Here is a 25,974-nt window from a genome sequence, read left to right as displayed (position 1 = left end):
TCGTCCAATGTCTCTCTTAGCCTCTTCTCTTCGACATAATACAATTGAACTGAACTGAACTTATTACAACTGAACTGAATTGAAATAAATTAAATTATAACTAAGAAATGATAGTTGGAGCTGAACTGAATTGAAATGAATTAAATTATAACTAAGAAATGATAGTTGGAGGTGAACTGAACTGAATCTAACTAAATTGAAAATAAGTTAAGGAGAACATGTCCTTAAATTATTTCAAATATATATATATATAAAAAATAAAATATTTCTTTAGATAACCTTAAATCTTGATATATCATTAGTGGTAGTAAATTGATGATCATGATCTATGATAATGTAATAAGTGGGGACTTGAATTGGACGTCCAACAAAAAATATAAGAGGATTCTTAACGCTTATATTGGAGTGTCAAGTCACATAAAATTAATGTTATGTCAAACACATATCACTTCATAGCAATTTGTGTGTTGCTATGTGAGTGGGGAAGAAATCACAAGGGATTCAGCAATCTAACTTAATGATAATTATTAGACATTATGATCCCCTTATTACTAATGAAACAATATTATCTTATTTAATATATATTGTTTTAGTCAAATTACTATCTGTTTCTCCAAATTGAAGTAAGAAATAGAAGTACTCCATATGTTACAATTACAACAACCACATTAAACTTAATTTTAATATTCAAATCAGTAATCTTGCACGAGACACTATTTAGTTAGGGTCTGTTCTCTCCAACTTATTTTGAGTTCAGCTCAACTGTTTTATGACGAAGAGAACATGCCCTTAATCTGAAGAATTGACATTCATTGTAATAGCGGTAGAGATAACAACATTAATACATTTGTTCATAAAAAGAATATTTCTAATGTTTCAAAACAAATATGCCACTACTATTAGAAGGCAATTTAGATAGCGAATTTCATTGTTAAGGCTTCGTTCTTTTGAGTTGACATAATAAATTGAACTGTACGGGAATGCGAGAAACTGAACTGCATAGAATACAACTGAATTAGACTAAACTGAAATGAAAATAAATCCAAAAGAATAAGGCCTAACAATGACTATAATTATTGTCTAACATTTTCTTAGTTTACTTGTAATAAGTTTCTTCTATCATTTAAAATTTTGAGTTAGCTTGATTTTTCATTGGAGGTTAATTTAGCTTTCATTTCATATTTTTGAAAAATGATATGAATCGATGTTTAGTTTATTAGAGATGGATTTCTCCTTTTCCTTTTTACCATTAAACTAAAAAAGAGTCAAAAGATAACTTAGGCCGTGTTCTTTTAGACTTATTTTCAGTTTAGTTCACAGCATTTTTGTTCAATTTAGTTGAAATAAGTTCAGTTCAGTCTTGTCTAATGTTGTAATTATTATTTATGTTTTTAATATTACTATTAATATTGTTATTATTAATAATATTACAATTATAATCAAGATGACTTTGTATTATATTTTTTGTTGATTTTCATTATTGTTTTTATTAATATTATAATTATTTATTATTTATCATTTATCATTTATTATTTGCGATATTTTTTTAAAAAAATGGTTGTTTCTTTTTAATTGCTACATAGTATAAAATTTTCTTATTTGGTGTACTCGACGTATAAAAAGTGATACTATTATATTTGTTTTTTTTTTCTCTTTTACTGTCAAGAAATATTTTTTCCTATTATTTTATATTTTAATAGATAAAAAATATCCTTGAAAACGTTTGAAAGTAACATTGTCTAAATAATTATACATAACAAAATGTAGCAATAAAAAAACATAGGGAGAACACTAGTTAACTACTATTATTAGAAAAAGAAAATAGAAATAGTTTAAGAATTCAAGACACATTTTCACATCAACTGAGGTAATAAATGCTTGATTTAATATTTTATTTCCATTTTAAGCACCTTATACATAGCCCTAAGGGCTACATATATCATTTTCCTTAAAAAATTTAATTATGAACAATGTTTGTACCTTTTTTTGGTATACTAAAAATGTACTATTCCATTCTTACTAATACTAGTAGTAGCATCAGAAGGCACTAAACCCAAAGCACATTCAGTATTCAGAGGCTAATGAGCTATCTAGTACTACTACTAGTATGAGCTAGCAGCAAGCTAGCTGGTAGTAGAAAGAACTGAAAACAAAAGCAATCAGAGAGAGAGAGAGAAAGGTTAAATTCCACTTCTAAAAGCTAATATAACAACGCAGATCTCAAGGAAGCTGAAACTCAAGATATTAAAGTTAAAACTTGAAAGCAAAAGGACTCCAGAATTGTTTTTTAGGACTCCAAATTGAGATACTAGTCAATCTATATCCAAATTTATTTTTTGTTAAGTTAGGTGATTTTTTAAATAAATTCATTTTTCAAACTTATTTTTATTTATTTGAATTATTAGATTTTATTTTGTGAGTACGTCAAATGCTATTTTCATTTATTTTGAAGTAGCTTTTATTAGTATTTATTAGATTGTATTTGAGCTTTTTATAACGATTGAATATAAGGTGAACATAACATGCATACGTGGACCTGGGTCGGGTCGGACCTGTTCACGAGCTCGTCCCGCGGGCTAAGTGAAATGGTGGGCCTTGCTGTGCCTAGATTGAAATTTCCATATTTTGTCCAAGAGACTGTGGCCCGAGCTCGTGCCTCATGCGGGGATGTCCCGTATTTTATGTTGTTTTTAATTATTAGCAATTTTTGACAAAAAAGAAAGGGTGTTCGGCCCATGGACCATATAGATGTGCTTGTGTCGGGTCAAAAATATAATTTCTTGATCGTGGCAAGCCCACGGCCCACATAGTGGACAACGAACCAGGCCTCAACCGGTCTCGGCCCAAGCCCAAGTCGTGTCGACCCGACCCGACCTCTATATCCATAGTCTAAAAAATCTGTGAGAGTTGGTTTTTTTTTTTGAAAGAGAAATTTTATTAATTGAAGGTCAAACGACATCTACAATAGATATTAAAGAAAAACAATATATAATTAAACAAGGCTAAATCAAATTCGTCTTCGAAGAAACTATAATGAACCAGATCGAGCAATACAGGCGCAGCCCCCTTGTATTTGCTGAATCAAACAGCTATTGATGAGGAAGTCTATCATTCTGACATAGTTTGGGAAGAGCATTCTTGATCGAGTCATGTTAACCGCATCCGAGATTCCAATACCTTCATGTAGACTCTTGAACGTCAACCAATAAGAACAATTTCTCATACCTAAAAACAAAACAACCAAACTCACAACTCCCATAGGGGAGAAGGAGATCTCCACAACAGAGACTAAAAACCCCATAACAAGGTTTGAAGAAATCTCATAAAGAGATACTAATTTATTTAACAAAATAAGAAAATGATTTAAAAACTGAAAATAAAAGGGAAAAAGGGGCTTACCATGGATGAAATCATCCATGGCAGCCCCTAACTGATGAAGAAGGAGGAGAGGCCAGGATTTTAGAGAGAAAAAGAGAGAAGGGGAGGCTAGGGTTTTTTCTACTCTTATTTCACTTATTTATTATCTGTGAGAGTTGGTTGATGACTTGGATTTGATTTAAATTAGAGTCAGTTTTTCTCAATTTATTTTTGTTGCACTTATGCCCTAATATTTTGAGTTTATCAATTTCAACTCTATAATTAATTTAATTGCTATAGAATTATTATTATTATTATTATTATTATTATTACAATTATTATGATGATGTTTAGTTCAACACTTCAGTTCACAACAACAGGATCTTCCGTCTTTTACCTTATCTTTGTTAAATTTAATTTATTTTTGCTTAACTTAACTCATATTTACTAAATTCAACTTAATTTTTTCAAACTTAATTAGCTAATCTTAAAGTTATTTCTAATTAACCATGGATTATTTTTTTTAGGCGAAAATAACAATCCTAAATACTCAATGTCCTTGGTTATGGCCAGAGGTACTTCAACAACTGTGTAATGGTCAACGGGAACATGTACAGAAGATTGAATGGTGATCTGATGACCTCTCAAAAGCTACCAATGCTGCCTAAAATCATCCATGCATGGACATGCTTATTATTTTTTTTCTGGGTTGTGTTATTACCTTTCATTTTTGGGGTTTCACAAGTTGACTTAACATTTGATGTGACTCCCCTAGCATGGCCTTTAGTTTGTTTTATGTACATACAAAATAAAGTATGGATTTATTTCTCCTAATTATTTTCTCTTTTATGTCTGTATGTCAGATCTCTTTTTTTTTTTTTTTTTTTTTTCTTCAAACATTTTTACAGCTTCACAATCACACAATCATACTACTATTCACGTTCTTTTTGAAACACAAAAAAGAAATAGAATCATTTCAGTTCTCGTATGAAATTATATGGTTGGAGTAATATGGTTTGGAGTGACAATTGACACGATTAATCAAATGGGTCGAATTTTTTTGGATAAGATCCAATAGTGGATGTGGATGATTGCCCTATTTGATAGAGAATATGATAAGATTCTCTAGAGTAAAGTTTGATCTTGTGTAAATATGATTAGTCTTTCTATTATGTGTAATGAATCCGTTTTGAATACACGGTTTCGTTAGTGTTAACATGAGACCAGCTGATGTCATGCTGACATCAAGCGTGTGCATCAAACTAGCATTGAAATTAGTTAAGCGGTTGTACATATTAAGTATGCTAACCTTAAAAAGTTTCTCGATAGATTAGTTAAGCAGTGAAGTAATTCAAGGAGAAAATGAGATGGTTTTACTAGCATAACTAATAGATCCAATCGCTTAACTAATATAATTCAACGCTTACTTAATAAGAGAGTTCAGCGAGCGATTAACTAATTCATCCAAAAGTAATTTAAGGTTAGTATAACTGATAGGTTTAATTGCTTAACTAATACTACTGTCGGTATTATGCACGCGCGTGATGTCAGCATGTCATCAGTTGGTCTAACGTTAACAATAATGTGAGACTGACTTTTATAAGAATTTGTGCAATTCTTATATAAATTCTCATTAAATTACCCGTAACACTATTCATAATTTACATTCATTAGTGAAAATTGTCGTTAATGCTTTGACAGTGTGAGATTCATTTGCTTCTCAATGACATGCTTATATACATAAGATCATAATACGACACATTGTGATGAAATATGCAGCAATATTACAAGTTTGAGCATATGATAAAGGTATTTTTTTTCTCTTGGAAAAATGGCAACCTAAGATGTTCTAGGTTTGCTATAAGAAGGCTGGTGGTTACTCTGAGTCTGAGAGACTGAGACATGTATATCACATAATGCTTCGCCCCCTTCTATAGTTGATAGTTCTATCCACATGCTAATAAAATTCTGCCTGCCAAGCATTTAATGTATAAGCCTGCGCTCTGGAGGATCAGCTGGTAACAACAAATCAACAATTGTGCAAGAGGGGGCCATAGAGAGATATATCCTTTCAAAAGTCTTAGGAGTCGTTTGGTTCACTTCAAATTCTATTGAAATTTAGATTTTCTGCTAGAAAGTAAAAGATACGATAGTTATTTGATATGCAGGAAATAGAAATTCTTATAAAGTGTAGAGAAGTAATCACCAATCTCCCCTTAGTGATTAGAAACTCCTGTTACAAATTCTTATATTTGACCAAACACCCAAAGCCACTTCATAGGAAATAGACAAAGAGAATTTACGTTTCATGAGATAAGACTTCCCATAGGAATTAAGTTCCAACGGTAACCAAACGAGTACTTAATTATAAGGGTAGTTTATAATTTACCTACGTTTAGTAGTTTGATAATGTAACTTTTTTAGAGAAACAAATTATGATTGCTATTTACTACACTTTGTAAAAGAGCGCTCCTATAATTTTTTTAGGCCCCACCGGAAATCCCATTGTAAGATGAAGGACCCTGCCAGACTGATAACTCTCACAGGTTAACCGTCCGGGTTTGCTGGTAGACACTTCGAGGTCCGGGGGATGGTAAATGGAAACCTTATCTGAAAGTGCACCTAGTGAGCATCGAACCTTCCAACCTCACCCCAACCTTGAGGTTGGAAGGTTCGTTCCTTACCACTAGACAAGCTTAACTTGGTTATAAAAGAGCTTTTATATATGTAGTATTAATAGTTGAATACTCTATATATACCAAGTTTGGCTTCACTCATCTCGTGGGAATTCCACCTCAAGGCTAGGGGTTCGAATCCTAACAAAAAACTAGGGGTACTTGGGAGGAGTTTAATTCCCTTACAATTCCCTCCTCCTTTCAAGTGATTGGATCTCTAGGTTCGCCCTATGCGAGGATAGGCGATAGATTATTCATCTTACCAATTCTTCAAAAAAGAGTTCTAGATGTGGTTCATATGTAACAAATCTTAGTTTATTGACGAATACTTCCTTTTTCTAATCATTAACCATTCTCCGATCTTTTTCTTTATTTTCTTCATTCAATTTGTGTCATAAACAAAATGGAAGGATTTTGGTTGGTATCTCTATTGAAATTCAAGTTGAGATTACTAAATTTGAGTTTATTAAATAAATAAAGTAGCTAATATGAAAGGTGTACATTCAGATTTTCCTTACAAATTAAAAGATTTGCAAAATTATAACGTAATCGACACAAAATATGTTTATAGTTGCCACAAAGTCACAAGGATCAGTTCGCTTTCTGTGACGCAGGCCACACCATTAAGAAATCGTGCGGTTGCACGCATCACTAGCCATCCCATCTCCTTCGTTCCTCCTTCCTCCCTCCTCCGTTCTTATTCTTCATCATCATCATCATCATCCACGTCATCCATGGCGGACGCAATTGCATTCATAGTCGTTCTCCACTAATTCTGGAAATTCGCCGGCAATTGGTGTCGGAAACTTGCCGGAGGATGAGTTTTTGGCGGAAGTTAATGCAATGAGCGAGATATAGCGAGTTATCTCTCTCCATTTTCTCTCTCCTCAGCTTTTTCCGCCATTAAAGTTGTGATGGCCTTGGCTCCAGCATACCCTACTTAACATCACTCCATCGTCGTCATGTGAAGTTAGGTGGTGTCGATTGGTGAGGAGGCGGAGGAGGCGAGGAGAGAGATAGGATGAGGAAGGGGAAGGAGGTGGAGGAGGCGGAGAGAGACAGTGGTAGGAGGAGTCGGGGTTGGGGTACAATGAGGGGGGAGTAGAAGAGGTGAACAACGATGATCGAGGATGATAATTTTTGTTATATATTGATGATAATTTACTATCAATGCTGATTTTTGTGATCATGAATATTTTCTCCCAAAACTACAGAAAACAAGGGGAAATTTTTCCTTCTTTCAAGCAATCAAATTATTTCAACTCCTTTTCATTTTGTCAATATATCAGTATTATTGTAGTACTGTATATGAGCTTAAAATGCATAATGATTAGGAATTGGGGTTGGCTCAAGTGATGAGTTTTTCCATCTTCGCTAGCAAGGTCTAAGATTCAATTCCTACCCCAAACATTTGATTGGGATTTAAGGGGGGGAAGGAGGTTGGGGGTGTCTGGTTTATAATGAGCCTCTGGGTGAGGGCTCTATACAAGGGCAATGCATGATGATTGGACATTTTGGAAATGATGGCCACTTTAACTATGCAAATGCAATGTTATGAGAATGTCACAAAAACAACAAATAACAAACAGTATTGAGGAAGCTAATCTTAGCAGAATCTAATCTTCTATTGGTGAATATCACAGAACATGAGTTGAAAAAGATCAACTTGGTGGGGAATAAGATAGGTGAAAGAGAAAGGGAGTCAAGTTCAGGAACATGCTTAATAACAAGAAAAGGGACTTTGAATTAACACGCTTAGGGGACTTTAAGACTACTTGAAGACCAATATGAACTCAATGAGACTTTTAAGTTCCTCAATTTTTGTGATTGCATACAAAAATATTGTTTTTTGGGTAACACAAGAATAGAACTTTACATTATACTTCCATTTGTTACTCTTATCTATTTGCTAAATTACTAGGTTAGAAGTACAAAATACGAGTGACATGATACTTTTTTAGTCGATGGTCTTTTACCTTCTAATAAATTTGTGGGTGTACCTATAAGGCATTTTATTGGCGGAACTTGATCATGATTTATGATAATACTATATGTCGTCGGTTTGTTTTACAAATAAAAAAGGATGGTTATTATCCAAGTAATACTTTTTATAAAAAGAGTAGGATATCTGTTTATTAAATTTTGTTTCCAACACAATTATTATAAATTAACATTGAATACCTAAAATATAATTTTTAATGCAATAGTCATTAGTGAATAGTGATCATCAATATCGAAATACCAACTAATGATCATTAAGTACATGTGTACTTATTCATTCAATGTAATCTTCTATTAGTAACTACAATATATAAGTAGTTCCAGCTTTGACAAATATATCTCATGATAATATTGGCACATAGCAAATCTTTTTTGGACCTGTTCTCCCCCAATTATTTGTCAGGATGTCTAATCGTTGTCCACGTGTATGGTCCTGATAAGTCTCACTTAGAGAAAGATTTCGCCATTTTTTCCTATTATTAGGTGGCCGCTAGTAATATTTTAAGGAGGTCAATCCATATTCAAGATATATGAATGAAGAAATGGGGACAATGATCAAGGTGTGTAATTGAACCTTCAATACATGCTTGGTCATCTATCAAGTGTTTAGTTGAGCTTGCACTAGGTACGACATACAATAACTTGTTCTAACTTTTAAGGCAGTGGACTAGAGAAGAAAGGGGATAATTGTAATCAATATGAAATTATTAAATGTTCAATTAGGACTAATGATGAGGAACACTGTACTGTTTGAAGATGGGTAGCTATTTTGTTTTTTTTTCAAAATACTGCACCTCTTATATCATCCTTTTTAAACTTCCTCTATTTCAAAATATTTAACAACACTCCTCCTAACTTTAACTATTAATATATTTAATTTCTTATATATAAATATTACAAAAAATTGATAATCTAACAGTATATATCGATACGAGTCTAACAAGATTCAACATGACTATATTTTATTTACGTATAAATCACAGAACACGATCAAAACATAGTGTGAGAATAGTGCAAAAGTCTAACCGTGTCAACTATTTTGAAATAAATACCATTAAAAAGGAAGTGAGTTATGGAGAAACACTGATAAAAGGGGGCATTTGTTGTGTTTCAATGGTGATCAATTAAGGTTAACTATTCAAATAAGGAAAAATTAAGGTTTGGTAATTATGGGTTAATGACAAAAAAAAGTTAACGGTCATTAGTTATTAAGAAATTATGGTAAATTTTGAAGAAATTGAGGAGTATATGGTAAACTTTAAAAGTGAGAGAATATATGATGAATAAAAAGTTTTATCGAGAGTATATGGTGAATATTTACACTTATATAATCATTTGTCTCTTAAACAATTTTCACTCAAAATTAATTCCATCTTTGTATTATTGTTCTTACTCTTAACTAAAAAATTGGCCCACTTTTTTTGTTGAGTTGTTACAAAATGTGAAATAAACTTTGTAATAATGTAACTATAGTGATTATTTCAAGATTTAGAAAAAGGAGAGGACAAGTTAGCGAAAACCTTTAGGTCCTGTGGTACAACTACCTATCTTCTTGAAGGAAAACTAGAGACTAAAATACTGAACTTCTATTCATCGACTTAAAATTACTTAAAATCACCCAACTACCATGTAAATGTACCATTATACCCTTGGCTGCTTTTACAACTCTCTCTCCGCCACAACCTAAAATCACTAACCACCAATCATTACCTCCAACCCACCGACAATCACAATATCTTCCGACGCCGTAATATTTTCCCGGCAAGGTAATTTTTTTTAACGAATTCATGGGGCTAACGTGTGGCCTGCATGTTGGCGCCCCACACGTTAGCCCCATGGGGCACAACTTGTATCCTGGACGTTGCATCCATGGACACAACGTCTAGGAAAGACGTTGCACACAACGTGCAGGCCACACATTGTTCCCCATGAAATTCTGGAATTGGGCCAAATCACTTGTTTGGATCATTTAAGAATTTGGAATTGTATTTGGCCCAAATCCAAGACTCATAAGAAGTAAGGCATAATTGGAGAATTTGAAATCCAACCAAAACATATGTCATTTCAAATCCAAAATAAGTGTCATTTTATTTCTATCTCCTCTCTCATCACTCTCCCCCTTCTTCTCTCTCCCACCATTAACAATACCATTACAAACATGTTCAAATTATGCATTTGAAATTCCTAATTTTTCCCAAACAAATCATTTGGATTTGAATGTGGGGATTTACAATTGTAGAATTGAAATTCCAGAATTCAAATGAAATCCATGTTCCCAAATACAACCTAAAAAAATTTGCTTGGTCGAAATTTTGTGTTCCTCGATGGTGATGGCGAAGATAAGAAGGAAAGAGGAGGAGTTAAGTTGGAGTAAAAAAAAAAAATAAATATAATAAGGGTATAATGGTACTTTTAGAAGAGAGTTGAGGCGATTTTAAGTAATATTGTATCATTAATACCCTCTTCTTTTAGATACAATTTCAGTTCAATTTACATTATTTTTTTTAATAGTATTAATTCATTTCAATTTAGGCTATGTTCAGTTCACCTTATTTTTGCTTATTTCAGATCTAATCAGATCAGATCAGATCAGAAAAAATAAGTTCAGATCAGATCAGTCAGTTTTAAAAACTCATTTTTACTATTAAATATCTTTCATTACATATTAGTAAAAATTATAATAATTGAATATTAATAAAGTACTCATTGAGACGAATCAAACAAGACCCCACATGACTATATTTTTTCTTATATATTGAGAGAAATCTAAAAGATAAGATCTTGTAATCAGATCAGATCAGTAAAAATAATTTTAGATCAGATCAGAAAAAATAAGTTCAGATCAGATCAGATAAGTTCAGATCAAAAAATTTCAGGTGAACTAAACATAGCCTTAGTTTAATTCAACCTATTTTAACGTAATCAAATATAGCATAACGAGGAGGTAGGCTTGGCCGCTTGGGTATCTTGCATATGATCGGGTTCACCCTCACCCTAAGATAGGGCTGATCCAAGGCAATTCTTCCATGTACCAAAAAGAAAAGCAGAGCACAAGTTGGTAAAATAACACACATGCCAAATCAGCCCCACAAAAAAAGGGTCCCACCAATGAATGGAGGGGAAGAACTATAGAAGTAAATGGTTGAGATTTGAGAAGGAGAGGTAGACTAGTGAAAAAGAAAGAAAAAAGAGAAGGTGTCATGTGACTTTTTGAACCCAACAAACTTACAAATGCTAAACAACAAAAACCTTTTACACTCCTCTTAATTCTTTCCCCTCCTTTCTCTCTCTCTATAAAAACCCTCTCTCTCTCTAAAATATTGCTACAAACTTTTGCCAAATTCCATAAATTTTGATTATTGGAGTGAGAATAACTATAGTTTTTGGTTAGTTTTTATATACTCTTTTTTCTTTAATAAAGTAAGAAGAAAAAAAAAGGTTAAGAGACCTTCTGTACGAGGGAGCTTCGACACTGATAGTGTAATAAAGAAGATAATATAAATACCCACTTCTTAGTTTCACTTTCTACTAATATAATAATATGCACTATTCACATATATCCGATATAAATTAGGCGAAACTCCAAAGAAGAAAAGAAAAAGAAAAGTTATAGTAGTAGATAGAATTTTTAGAAGTGTGAGTGAGTAGAAATGAAAGTGAGTAATATAAACAACCAACAGAAAATACACTGAGAAAGATAATAGTCGTTATTACCAATTTTTCTTTCTTTCTCTCTCTCTAAATTTAGTGTTTTTACACACTGATCTTCATTCTGCTACTTCTGTCTTACTGCTTCTGCTCTGCTGTGCTACTTCTTCCCCACATTTTTCTCTCTCCTCTGCTCCAAAAAGAATACTAATAGAAGAAGAAGAACAACCACAACAACAACACCCTCTCTTTTTTATTTCTTTTGCAGTCAATTCTTATTTCTTCTGAAGAAACAAGATCTTAATTCAGTGATAACAAAAAAAACACATAAATATATACACATAAAACACACACCATATATATATATATATGGTGTCCCACTTAGTTTTTTTTTTTTGTAGCTAAATTCTCTCTCCTCCTAAAAACTTGAGAATTTTACCAAAATTGAACATTCATTGAAGTTAGCGGTGGTGGCTACTACAAGGAGATTAGCGTCGGATTCTGGTGCGTTTGCTGATTGGGTGGCTTCATCAGCAAGCAACGCTGCTGATAAAAGTAATGATTTATCATTGGGTTTTAATGCCGGGCCTAACCCACCCACCGGGCCAGCACCATCTAGTGGGAACACTTTATGGCCTACAGCTTCTCGGGCTGCTGCTTTGGGGTATGGGATCCCACCTGAGATGGGGATGTTTGTTGTCGCTCCTGCATCAACGTTTCACCATCATCAACAACAACAACAACAACACGAGTCTTCGTTGATGATGGATTCACACTCACACCACCACCACCATCACCACTTTTCAACCACCAGGGATGGTGGTGGTGTTGGTGGTGTAAATGGTGTGAATAACGCCGGCACCGCTTTAGGTGTTGGGGTTGGTGTCGGCGTTATTCCACTCCTCACCACCGGCCCATGTTTAAACATGGGTGGCGGTGGTGGAGGAGATAATAGTAATAGTAATAGTAATAATAATAGTAGTAATAATAATAATACATTAGATGGACATGATGGGTTTATGGGTCGTAATCGGGCTGGTGCAATCCAACTTTGGCAGACCCATCAACAACAAATGGGAGGTAATCATAACAATTACCCGAAGAAAAGCATTAATTTCGACCCGATTAGTGGCCCGAATTTACTCCATTCATCTTCAACTTCAACAATGGGGTGTGGTGGTGGTGGTGGGACCACTACTTGTCAAGATTGTGGTAATCAAGCTAAGAAAGATTGTAGTCATCGGAGGTGTAGAACTTGTTGTAGGAGTAGGGGTTTTGATTGTTCTACTCATGTTAAGAGCACGTGGGTCCCTGCTGCTAGGAGAAGAGAGCGCCAAATTATGGGTGTTGGCGCTTCACCAGGGACCCACGTCTCTGGTGGTGGTGGAGGTGGTGGAGGTGGTGGTGGAGGTGGTGCTTCTTCTGGTTCTACATCCGGGGCGAAGAAGCCCCGGCTTATCTCTTCACAAAATACCGCTACTACTTCCCATACCTCGAACTCTAACACACCTCCTCGAAGCTTCGAGACCAGCTCCAGCCATCAAGGTAAACTAGCTAATTGATTAGAATCAAGTGTTTTATTTATTTTAGAACGGATGAAGTATATATATATGTTTGTTTGAATTGATGTGTAATAGAGTATTTGATGAAAAATATGTTTTGATGAGATAGATGCGAGCTTTAAAGAGTCATTGCCGGGGCAAGTGAAGGCGCCAGCGGTGTTCAAGTGTGTGAGAGTGACGGCAGTGGATGATGGGGAGGATGAGTTTGCATATCAAGCAATGGTGAAGATAGGTGGTCATGTTTTTAAGGGTTTTTTATATGATCAAGGGACTGAACCAAGAGATGGGTTTCCTAATTTGTCTGAGTTACATTTGGGTGGTGGTGCTAGTAGTAGTGCTGGTGGTGGTGGTGGTGGTGGTGGTGGGAGAAATGGTGGAGCTTCGTCGTCGTCGCCACTTCTTGATCCATCTGATGTTTATGGAGGTTCTGGAACTGGAGGTTTGCTTGGTGGTTCAACCTATGGTAACACTATAAATTGAAAACATAAAAAATAATACTAGTTCTAGTATTTATCATGATCATGAGGAGATGAAAATTTTCTTTTGGGTCTTTTGAAAATGTTGTTTCAAATGCAAAAGACTCAAAAGCAATCTTGTGATTAACTACTACTAATAGTATATCTTAATTAGTAGTTAGTTTTCCTCTTGTATTCTAATAACTAGCTTGATTTTGATATCTTTATTGATCTAATTATTCCCATCAATGAATAGGGTTTTCAATTGGGCAAGGTTATATATGCTTCTACATTGCAAAAATGTCTTCTTTCTTAATTCTTCAAATTATACTCCCTCCGTCCCAATTTAGTTGCTATATTCTGACTGTAGGTACTAATCACGTCATAACTTTAACTATTTTTTACTCCATATGGTATAATCAGAAACTTTGCATGCAAGGAAACTATGATATAATCCCTCCTGTTTTATTTGATTTTATTTTTGTTTGTTTCTAGTATTTCTGTTACTTCTGCCATGGAACATTATTGGATATGTAGCAAGGTATGATTTTGTTTGCAGGTAATTAACCCAAAAATCACTGCTCATTTCACAGGAGACAATGTAGTATATGGTATGAACACTTATCCTTTATTGTGTGTAAGTGTAACATTTTGTCTTGCCTATGATAACACTGTTTGACTCCTGTGCACTGTCTTTTCTGTTCTTAATATAATTGCATTTTCTGAGGTGTAGAATTTCTTGCTTGTGCTGCTTTTTTCTGTATAAATTATGTTTTATTGATATGATAAGTATATTTCATGACAGAACTATATGATCATAACTTTATTATTTCTAAGGAGTAGTTCAATTACTTCAATATATGTTGTTGTAACTTGTATGTACTGAAACTGCTACCAAACTATTCCCCTAACTTCCCATCTGTTCAGTTTGGTTAGTTTAGTTCCTAATGAACTAGATATGTGAATGTAGCACTTTCACCATTATTATACTAGCCTGCTGTGGACTTTAAAGATTTTGGATAGTATAGTAGTTGCAAAGTCACCATCATTTATTGCCACAGAAGAAATTTTGTTCCAATGGAGCATTACGGTACTGAGTCGTCATGATAACCCCATCTCAGTGATGGGTAAAACCATCCGATTTCCGGAGTTCGATTTCTAAAAAAACCTCGTAATTTAGTCAGGAAAAACCCAAAACACCCCCGACACTCGAGCTTTTTTGCCCATCTCCTAAGATGTATCTTTCATCTTCACCAGTGTACAGTTCTAAACTTTACTTTTTCTGTTGCTTTCTATATTTCTATATAAACATAATTTTATTCATGCAATATGGAAAACTTTGCTATTTGCATACATTGACAATTATCAATACCTTGATGTACTTGTTTCTTTACCTTTTCTGCTTAATTGAGAAAAATGCTAGCTGCTTTTTTCCCTACCACATTCTCCAGTTATAATCTTCTATTTTTCTACCCCTAACAAGAATTATATGTATACATGTGTGTGTGTGTGTGTGCGCGCGCTTGCTGGTTTGCATTAATATGTTACTGTGATAAAATGTTTGAACACTCTACTTATACCTATATTCTGATTTGGATCTATCTAATGTAACATGTGCGTCTCAAAAATAGAATCAAAGAGATTAGCCTAGGATAACTATTGTGTTAATCACAGTGCTTGGTATTTGGGGTATTTGTTATTTTTTGCATAGTTTGGTACCCACTTGATGTGATTCTATGTTGTTTTTTAATCTTACTTTGTTCTTTAATAAGCTAGGGCTGTAGTTATGCATGCATTAAGTTAAGTTGTCTATATCTTCTTTGGCTATTTTATGTTAATTATGCCCACCATTGCTGACTTTATAAGGTAATATATGGGGATTCTCATATGGGTTTGTCTCTAAGGATTTGTTTTCTTCTTACTCCTTATATGGTACCCCTCTTGGGATGTCTGCATTTATGTAACAAACTTTTTGTACTTTATTTGTTAATTAGTTTAACTATGGAGTGATTCATTATTGAGCCTAAATAGATGCATATCTATAGAACGAAAAGTTTTGGACTTTATTCTCTTATGTGTTTTAACTATGGTGTGATGCAATGTCTCTTGATTGGTATGAGTATAGTTCTTTAAAAGCTCTTTCCTTCATCCTAGATCAACCACTCATTTAGAACTATGATTTTTATTGTGTTTGTTTGGTTGACATACATATGCATAGGATGTAAGAGTTCTTTTGAAGTATATAACTCTGGAGGGTTTTGGTTAACAAAAGTTACAAAGATTACATCTTTTTAGGAACCTTTACTCTCGCAAGATGGAGGAAGTGGTTTAGCGTGTCCCTTAGACTAGAAGTTCCTACTTATTACATTAAGCCTAGAGGAATGCTTGGATTGAGGGTAATGCATTAAGGTGGTCATAAAAGGCGAACTAAGAAACTTTAAGGTATTTAGAGGTGTTTATGAAGGAGAAGAAGTGATAAAGAGGATGAGTTAGTGTTGGTAAGAAGAAAAGAGAATGAACGGGGGAATTGTTACATTCATTATGAGGGTAATACTACGATTCCAAGATACTAGCTTAAAGACTCTTTTATGGTGGAGGGATGGAATTTACTCAAGTAGAAATAGAAAACATACTCTCTAGTCTACAAGCTTTAATATTAGATTAGTATCTTATTATGTTAGCTGTAATTTAAGAATATCATATGTCCTTACATTCCAGTTTGTGTATGTGTTTGTTTGCTTAAAATTGTCGTCGACATGTTAGTTTGTAAACTGTAATTATTAGCTAAAGCTGATAGTCATCTCCCGCTCTCTATATAATTAGAAGAAAATTTGCTTTGATAAGTCTAGAAGGGAAGAAATTAGAGAAGTTAATTGCGCTTTATCGACTTAGCTAGCACACAAGTACACAACAAATACTCATACTACTGTGCCTGTTTGTTGAAAGTATACCTGAAGTGATGGTTCTTGATGAAAGTTGATCTATCAATTTCCCTCGTCTGGTTCTGTTAATATATTCACAATCTGATATTTCATGTTTTGATGATTATTCATCTTTATTTGCCTATTATCTGAAGTGTGACAGTTCTTTGATATTGTTAGTCAAGAACACTTGCATGTGCATTGCTTAAATTCTTTAACTGTGTTAGATTTCTCATGTTTGGTTTCTTCCCATGAATTTTGATTAGGGAACATGTCATGTCCCTTGATTCACACTTGTGCTTTTAGGATAATAATTAAGAAATAATTGGAGTTGGACTGATGCGAAAATGTATTACTCACTTTGTCACTGTGATTTATAGACTATAGTCTATAATGACATAGTATTTCATCCGTTTCATATTACTCGCTATAGTATAATATCAAGTTGGATTGACGGGATCATAGGATAAGTAGAAATGTCATGTATTGTGCAATTTTGTTCAAACTTCTCATTGTTTTGTGTAGATAGTAACAAGTGCATAAATGCTTTCTGTTATTGTTACATTGTCTCATTTTGAATTCATCCTACCTTTTTTCATGTTTGATTGCTTCATACTGTATATTTCTTGTTTGATATGCTTGTCCCATATTCTTGCAGCTCTTTTGTCCTCGTTTGTCTAGACTCTAGAACAATAGTACTACATCAAACACTTCTCCTGGATTTATATTTTATTCATATATCTGTTCTTTGCTCTTTGCTGCATATAATTGCTGATATAGTTTCTGTATGACTTTATATGATATATTATATGTGTTATATTTCATTGAAAACCTATGAGTGGTGGATTCCATGTCAAGCAAAGTTACAAAGATGTCCTCACATGCTCATCTTTCAAGCATTTGGATATCTAGCTTATATTTTATGGTGAAAACAATTTACTTCTGATTTTTATACATAATATTGCTAGAATTGTATTCTTTGAGTTGTTATTACATTGTGATTTTGTTGGGTAGAGAGCCACAAAGAACATTCTGTGGACGGAGTTGATCACTGGTTATAGCACCCTCACTAGACTTTACCAACTTAAGCTATTACATTGTTAAATAAGCTTCACTTGTTTAATGCAATAAATCGATTGGAAAATAAGAGTGTGTATATATATATTATCGGACCTCCCTAATCGACTTCTTCAACGAGATTTGTCATTAGAGGAGCAACCGGCTTGTGGGAAGGAAGCGCGTATATATCTAGACCTCCATAATCGGACTTCGATTGCAGGATTTGTCAAGGGTGGAGTATTACCCTATGCTCTAGGGTCATGCATGTTTCTTCTGTTAGGCCATATATGTATATATGTATGTATGTTTTAAGGGTTTATTTTGCATGGGTTTAGACTACTAGAAGGTTTAGTTGATTGTCCGTACGTGATGTGGGGTCAAATTGAGGATGCTTATTAAGGAGTGCCTTCCAATGATCTGTGTTCTTTGTTTAAACTTTAGGGTTAAAAATCTTATGGAATATTATTAAGCATATATGACTAACTTAGATCTTTTAGTATTTTTATGTCTTACTTTGAAGCTTGAGGTTCTTGATTCTTGTTTAGATGGAAAAAAACGGAAAGTTGGCAGAAAGGAGGCGGAAAGGAAAAGTGATGCTAGCTAGTGGTGGAAAAATGATTGGTTCTAATATTCTTCCCATTGGAAATTTTTAAAGCTGGTTATAAATACTTCTATATTCATCCATTTGGCACCTTATTATTAGGGTTTTGTTTCTACCGATTGGGGTTAGCGTGACTGGTTAATGGCCTCTCGTTCCTTAACCAAAGTTTCGAGTTCGAGCCTTGGGTATGGAAAAAATCTCAGTTGGGAGAGATGCTACCTTTCGAGGTACCCATGCAAATTCCTGCAGGAGATTAGTCCACTTTGGTAGTAGGACCAAAAAAAAAAATAGGGTTTTGTTTCTGTCATTGAAGAACTTAGTTGGTAATGGAAAGTATAAGATTTTTACCTGAGTTAATTGATTTAGGAATAAGGTTGTGTATATCTGAACCTTTTTAGATCTTATTCGTTGTGGCGAAGATTTTTCATGAAAAAAAATGATGTTTTTGGGAAGAAGTATGGTTTCACAAAAATTCGCAATTAATTTTATTTATATTATTTTCTTGAATTTAGTGTTTGCGTGTTTTGAATTTGGTTGTTGAGTTGAGTATAGGTTTGTTTCCTTTTTTTTGCCTTGTGTATTTCTTGGAGCAACCTTTCATCTCTCTTTTAGGAAAAAAGGGTGGATTTACCTTACGTCCTATACGGTACACCTAATGTTATTTTGTTTGTTTAGAGCTTTCAATATTATGCAATTATTGCTCAATTGTAGTTTTTCAAATGAGTAGGCGTATAGTATTGAATATACATTGTTGACAATACACGGTATATACCTAATGCTATTTTGTTTATTTAGAATTTTCAATATTATGCAATTGTTGCTCAATTGTAGTTTTTCAAATGAGCAGGAGTATAATATTGAATATACATCGTTGACGGTACACTCGAATATATGATAAAAAGATTATGGAAAAAATGCTATAGAACAAACTGGCATTTTGTAGTTTAATTTTGTAATAGCGACTTTCACATACATACAATATTTAGTTTGTCTGAGACATTTTCAGTGATTTCTGCTGCTAAACTGGCAATATTTCCTGACAATAATGCCTGCTTTTAATTTTGCTGGCCACCAATTGCTGAAATTGGTTGACTTATTCTCTGAACTTTTGTTTCATTATTTTGTGTCCATAAAATAATACTCCTAGAAGGTTGAGTATAAAAGTGATTCAACATCACAAGACTGACCTAACTTACTGCATTTTGTAATATTTGCCAACTTTACTTTCCTTCGATGATTGAAGTTTTGATCGAGAAAATTCAGAATTTTCTTGGTCATTTTCAATAAGTATTTTTGAAAATTAGGCATGTACTATATCACTTCAGTTATTGCTGATGCCTAATCCATTTGATGGATTTGTAAATGGATACTCTCTCCATCTCCCTTTAAGTTGTTGCGTTTTTCGTAAATGAATGTTTTTTTTTTACTTGCTATACTTCTTTATTTGGTAACTATAATACATATATAAAAATACTAATGTTTCTCTTTATTTTTGTAATTTTCCTACCTATAAGCTATAATTGTACATTTTTTGTTATTTTCTTGTAAAGTTAGTCTCTCCGCACATTTTTTCTTCTTCTAAGTACTTGTATGGTTGTGCCCACGAGTGCGCTGAGTAATTATAGACGGAGAGAATTTCAGTAAAGTAATTTTTTTGAATTACTAAAATATTTCCATAGTAAAGGAGTATAAGTTTAGTATAACCCTAATCAGAATGGTTGTAACGAGAAGTTATGTGATGTCAAAAAAAAAAGAGAAGTGAAGAGAAGAGGTAAAGAATAATACTGTAAAAAGTACTTTATAGACCTATTTGTATATTAAATCAAATTGAACACAAGACAGTATGAGGGATTATGATAGATTACACTTATTCTGTTTGAGACTTTTGGTGAAATAGATTTAAAAAGAAAAACTATTGTCAAGTCGAACAAATTATGCTAAGTACTAAAGCACGAGCATATGTATTATATACACTATGGTTTACCATCATTGTTCACCAAATATTTTTTGCGTATTTATCCATTTGGAACTCTTCCTATTATGTATTTTTCACTCATTTAATTTAGAAGATCCCAAATCAACAATGGAAAAAACAAAAAATTTGTAATAGGAGAACTATAGTTATTTGGTTCCAAATTCATACAATGGTAAGATTATTTTTAAATCAGATGAATGCATTGTAGACTATATGACACTATTGTTGCACTTAAAATAGCTACTTGTATTAATTAGCTAGTAGAAGACAATTCTAAGAAGGAAAATTTACCTCCTTTATTCTTGTTGCAACACTTTCCTTGTAACTGGTTGCTCCCATTCAAGTATAATAAGTGTAGCACTATGGGTTGTGCACATATTTAGACAACAATTTCTTTTACTATGGATTTATACTTCACCCTCAGTCCAATTAATTATCCACATTGCTTTGATACCTCATTGTTATGATATGCTACAATTTGATTAAATGACTATTTGAAGGTAGAGTGTTACCCTCTCCTTAGCTACAACATTGACAATTGTATTTAATACTCTCTCTGTTTTATCTTTCTCACTTGAAATCTTGACACTATTCATACATAGAGAGAATAATCTCAATTGTATTCAAATTATAAGAAAAAAATATAATAGTCATGCAAGGTTTTGTTTGATTCGTTTCAATTAGTACTTTATTAATATTCAATTTTTATAATTTTTACTAATATATAATGGAACATATTTAAGTTCAGATATGTGCGTGCATTAGAAGAGCGCACAAGAAAGTGAGAAGTATAAACAAAATAGAGGGAGTATAAGTCAATTATAAACCCTATTATTCTTGATTAAAAAAAACTATAAATCATTTATTTAGCAACTTACATACTACCTCAATTTAAGATTATTTGCAACAATTTGACATAAAATGTGAGTAGAAAATGTCAAATAATATTAAATGGATGTAGTATTTTTTATATATTTATATACTACTATAATTATAAATTTTCAGGACACAAAGAGTACAATAATAATAATAAAAACAAATAGATAACCCTAATTGATAGATAGTACTAGTTGCAATAACAAAATACTTGGGAGTTAGGCTCCGTTTGATAGGATGTAAAACATTTTCAGTGTAAAATGATTTTCATGAAAAATAATTTACAATGGAAAAATACTATTTCAAAACTTGTTTTCCGTTGTTTGGTTTCATGTAAGAAAAATGATGAAATGAAAGGGAAAGTAAGGGAGGTAGTGAAAGGAGTGTACAAGAGAGATACGGAAAACACACTTCATATTGAAGGGAAAATGGTTTTCCATTATTGGGAGAGTAATTTTACTACTAAGGAAAATGGTCTTACACTCTTTTGTCAACCAAACAATGTAAAACCAAAAATAGAGGAAAATAGTTTTCCAGGAAAACGTTTTACGTCTTACAGAACGGAGGTTAAGGGAGTGTTCGGTACAAGCTTTTTAAGTAGCTTTTAGTGTCTAGACTAGGTCAAAACACTAATTAAGAAAAATAGTAGTGTTTGGTAAGTTAGTGGTGCAAGTAGCTTTTAGTGTTACAAATAGTGTTTTAATAGTGTTTGTGAAAAGCTACAATTTGTAGCTTTTGGGGTAGTGGTGCATAAATTATATATTAAAACTTTGTTTGAGTTTTTAATTAATTATTTGTAAACAGCTACTTTGACAACTTCTTTTATCGAACATCAATATCTTATACCGCTACTTGAACAGCTAATAGCTAACAGCTACACACCAACCACTAAAAGCTACTAGCACAGCTAACAACTACTCTAACAGCTACTTCTAAAAGCTACTACCATAACTATTGTTGCCGAACCCGCTCAGTCTAGAATATCAAAAGCAGGCAAAGGGAAATCAATAAGATTACGTAGCGGTATAGGTGGTTTGCATGTGATGAAGCCGAAAGATAAGTCAAGTTGGTAAACAGTTTCTACTCTACAGTCTACATTAGTAAGCAATAGCTCCTTATTTTATACACTCTTTTGTAACCCATTTTGGGAGCACCATGTGCTTTGGTACCAGAATCATTCATTTAGAACAATTACTTTGTAATTATCATTGAAAACCTAATAATGTTAGTGTATAAAGCAGAAAACCTAATTATGTTAATTATGAATGATTTGATGATAACTTGAACTTAATCTATGAAAATATGTTGAGCATGTTTTCAGCAAGATTATGAATTGCATCTTGATCGAGCACAAAACATTTTTCGATATGGTTTTCTGGTTTGATTATTAATAGATATGTTAAACTTGAGAAAATTCTAGGATGGTGAGTTTGCAATTATACTCCTACGAGATAGATTAAGAAAAGTATGGTCATATGGAAGCTTAATACTAGGTTATGAGACTATATATAGTATATGTTTACGTGTCAAGAAAAGTTACATTCGAGAAATTAAATTAAACATCGTCCTCGGTTGAAAATCGGAAATGGTTAGCTTTCTAGAATTATTTAAAATCTATTCTAAATTATCAACTATTTAGATGAAAGATAACATAATAGACTCAAAGCAATTCCAAAAGACACACTTTCTAAACCTTTTTTTTTCATGTTGAAGTTGAAAATTGGAGGGCAGTTTTCTAAAGTTATCCTTAGACAACTAGGACCACTTAAAAGGCATCAAATGCAACAGTATTTGACTCAACAAAGGCCATTAGTTATTTCAAGGGAACTCATTTTGAACAATGGAGGACAATCCTAGAAAAATTGGAGTAGAATCTCATGAATGTACACCCATATTACACCTTAGTTTACCACGGTTGATTATATTGGGAATTTACCTTATAAATGATATCAAGTTTAAAATTGCTCTAGTTAAACCCACCTCGCAAAAAAACTTCTGATCTTTTAACATATAAATTAACGCTTCTTTTTCCTACGAATTAAAAGTGATTGAACCGAAAGTTAAGCATATAAAAGTTCATTTTTCCTAATATAAATTCAAATCCGTAATAAGTGAAATTCATACCTTTTATTAAAAGCACCTCAAATCACCATCATTGTTACAAAAAAAAACTACTTCAAAAGACTCACGAAAAACTTTTTTGCATTCAAAGAGCCAATCCAATGACCTGGAAGTATGATCGTACTAAATTTATTTGTTCAAAAATTTGACCATTTCGTTAAAAACAAATACATAAAGAATTTTTAATCATGTATTTTGTTTATCATTTAAAATTTATCCAATAATTCCATTAGTCTTTTTAACCCTACAATTTTCACCTCATCTCCCCATCCTTACGACATACATCACCCCATTTCTTTACATTTTTCTTTGAGGTGATCATGGGACGAGTCTGGTTTGGACCGCGCCTAAAAAATTGCCCATTGGCCAGACCGGACTAGAATTTTGTGCCCAAAACCCGTTATTTCGGGCGAAAATGAACGGGCTTTTTGGACCAAAAATAGATTAAAAAGTCAATTTTGACTTGTCCAAAGCCTGAACCAAAGCAAAAAAAATTGGACCGTGCCCGACCACGGGCCAAAAAATTCTATCCAGACTCGCCCAAAAATCGGGCCGCCGGACTAGAGTTGATCAACTCTAATTTTTCGAAACAATTTTCTATCTCTATAGGTCCTTTTTAATCTAACTTCTTTCACCCACCTTTTCCCCTAATTGATTCCCCCATGTTCCCTTATTCTTTATATATTAATTTTCAAATACAAAATACATCTTTTGTCAAAAACGTTCGGCGCTTTAGGGGGTTAACAAACACTATTATGTTGTAATAGTAAAAGATTATAACGTACACGGCACATATAATTAACCTAAAAAGCTAATGTAAAAAGGAATACATTGACATATATATAGTTGATCATCAAACTTTATATAAAGTTAAAGCATATCATATGAAGTTGTTTGTCCCTCTGAAGCCCAAGGAGGCTACATAAATGCATACCTCCTAGAGTTGTAGTCTAGAGAACCTAGAGAGAGGTTAGAGAGAAAAAGCGAAAAAATAAAATTACATTCCTAAAATAGAATGTTGCTTAATTATTAGTCTAAATGAAGTGCTAGAAAATGTAGTTACATATATAAGAAAATAGAAACTAAGCATCTTCCCAATGCTTGGTTGTTTGTTTTCTTTTGTGTTAATTACTAGCTAGTTCTACTATTGTTAGTGAAAAGGGATGACTTTGAAGAATATTTTCTAACTTTCTCTTGGTAGTGGTCTAGTGGAGGTGAATGATGATTATATAAAGGAGAAAGCTCAATAGTGGTGGAGTCTATAAAATCATGTTAAAAATTAAAGTCAAATTAGAATTTTTTTTATGTTGCTAAGATGAAGGATTCTATTAAACTAATACCTCGAGCAGGTATAATCAATCAGGTTTGCAGGTCAGACTTCTTGGAGAGAAGGGAAATGGTAAGGAAAACCTCACCCCCAAAGATCCCCTAGTGGGATTTGATCCCGTAACCTTGAAATCATGAGGCCAAACCGTTACCACTAGGTCAAGCCTTGCTTGGTAAATCAAATTAGATGCGGGTTCTGTTTTTTAATGGACTGCGCTACATATACACTTAGCGTACATAAAATACTCTGTTATTATATTTAAGTCATGGTCCGAACAAGTTTCCATTTAATTTATAGTTAACCAAGTATGTCTTGGCCTAGTGGTTAAGATTGAGATGTTGTGAACGATAGGTCACAGGTTCGAATTTCTCTCCTCTTCTTTATACTTTGTACTGCTTTCATGGCTCATATGGATTAAAAGAACTAATTTCCATTTAAATAAGATGTCCTAATAAAATAAGAACACTCTTTTACGAAATGGAACAATTTCATATACACAAGGTTGTACGGATCTTTCCCTTTAAAAAAAAAAAAAAAGTTTGTATGGATCTTCTAATTCTTATTAGCCTTATATAGTTATATGCTTTTGGGCCAACCTTAGCTTGAGGAATGATAAATCTCTTTTTGCTAGATGTTTGCAAACATCTAGCAGGGGTAAAACTGTCAATATATATAGGAAATAGTTGTCAGTCAAACAAAAAAGTTATCTCGAAAACTGCAAAAAAGACTGTCAGTCAAACCAAAAAGTAGTCGCGAAGATTCCGATGCTAAAAAATAGTGTTCATGCTACTAAAACTACTGTTCGTGTAACTAAAAATAGTGTTCATGCAACTAACAAATAGTGTTCATGAAATATAAATAGTGTTTTATTCATCTTCTATTTCATGGGACCCATATCACCAAAAAGTTATCTCGAAAATTGCAGAGTGTCAGTCAAACCAAAAAGCAGTTGCGAAAATTCCGATGCTAAAAAATAGTATTCATGCTACTAAAACTAGTGTTCGTGTAACTAAAAATAGTGTTCATGCAACTAACAAATAGTGTTCATGAAATATAAATAGTGTTTTATTCCTCTTTATCTGCTAGATATTTGCAAACATCTAGCAAAAAGAGGTCTATCATTCCTCCCTTAGCTTATATGCAGTTCATGCCAAACAATTCTCCTTCAACTCCCCTGATCATAATATTGTCTCGAAGACTCGAACTCGAGACATCCTATTTTGCGCATGTTCTCCATGCCTTGATCTTATATGGCATTTGCAAAGTGCGAAATTGCACTTGCTAAATGTTTAATGGATTTTGAAAAGCTCATTTTATGTATGCAAATATCAATTAAGGTAAGAAAGTTTTTATCATTTGATATAACTATAAAAGTAAAGCTAAATTTGTTAAACAA

The 25,974-nt window shown here is 33.1% G+C and overlaps 1 protein-coding gene across 1 annotated transcript; it reads left to right on the top strand.

The window, feature by feature from the left end:
• The first annotated feature begins 11,366 nt into the window (after positions 1–11,366).
• On the top strand, positions 11,367–13,976 carry LOC104890080 (protein LATERAL ROOT PRIMORDIUM 1). The gene is made up of 2 exons (XM_010675449.4): positions 11,367–13,226; positions 13,353–13,976. Exons 1-2 carry the CDS (start codon positions 12,365–12,367, stop codon positions 13,721–13,723), a joined length of 1,233 nt encoding a protein of 410 aa, XP_010673751.3. The 5' UTR covers positions 11,367–12,364; the 3' UTR covers positions 13,724–13,976.
• Positions 13,977–25,974: the final 11,998 nt, after the last annotated feature.

This window comes from Beta vulgaris, chromosome 4 (assembly GCF_026745355.1).
Source record: "Beta vulgaris subsp. vulgaris cultivar EL10 chromosome 4, EL10.2, whole genome shotgun sequence".
In the NCBI taxonomy this organism is placed as follows: domain Eukaryota; kingdom Viridiplantae; phylum Streptophyta; class Magnoliopsida; order Caryophyllales; family Amaranthaceae; genus Beta; species Beta vulgaris.
This window is presented reverse-complemented; position numbering and strand designations above follow the sequence as displayed.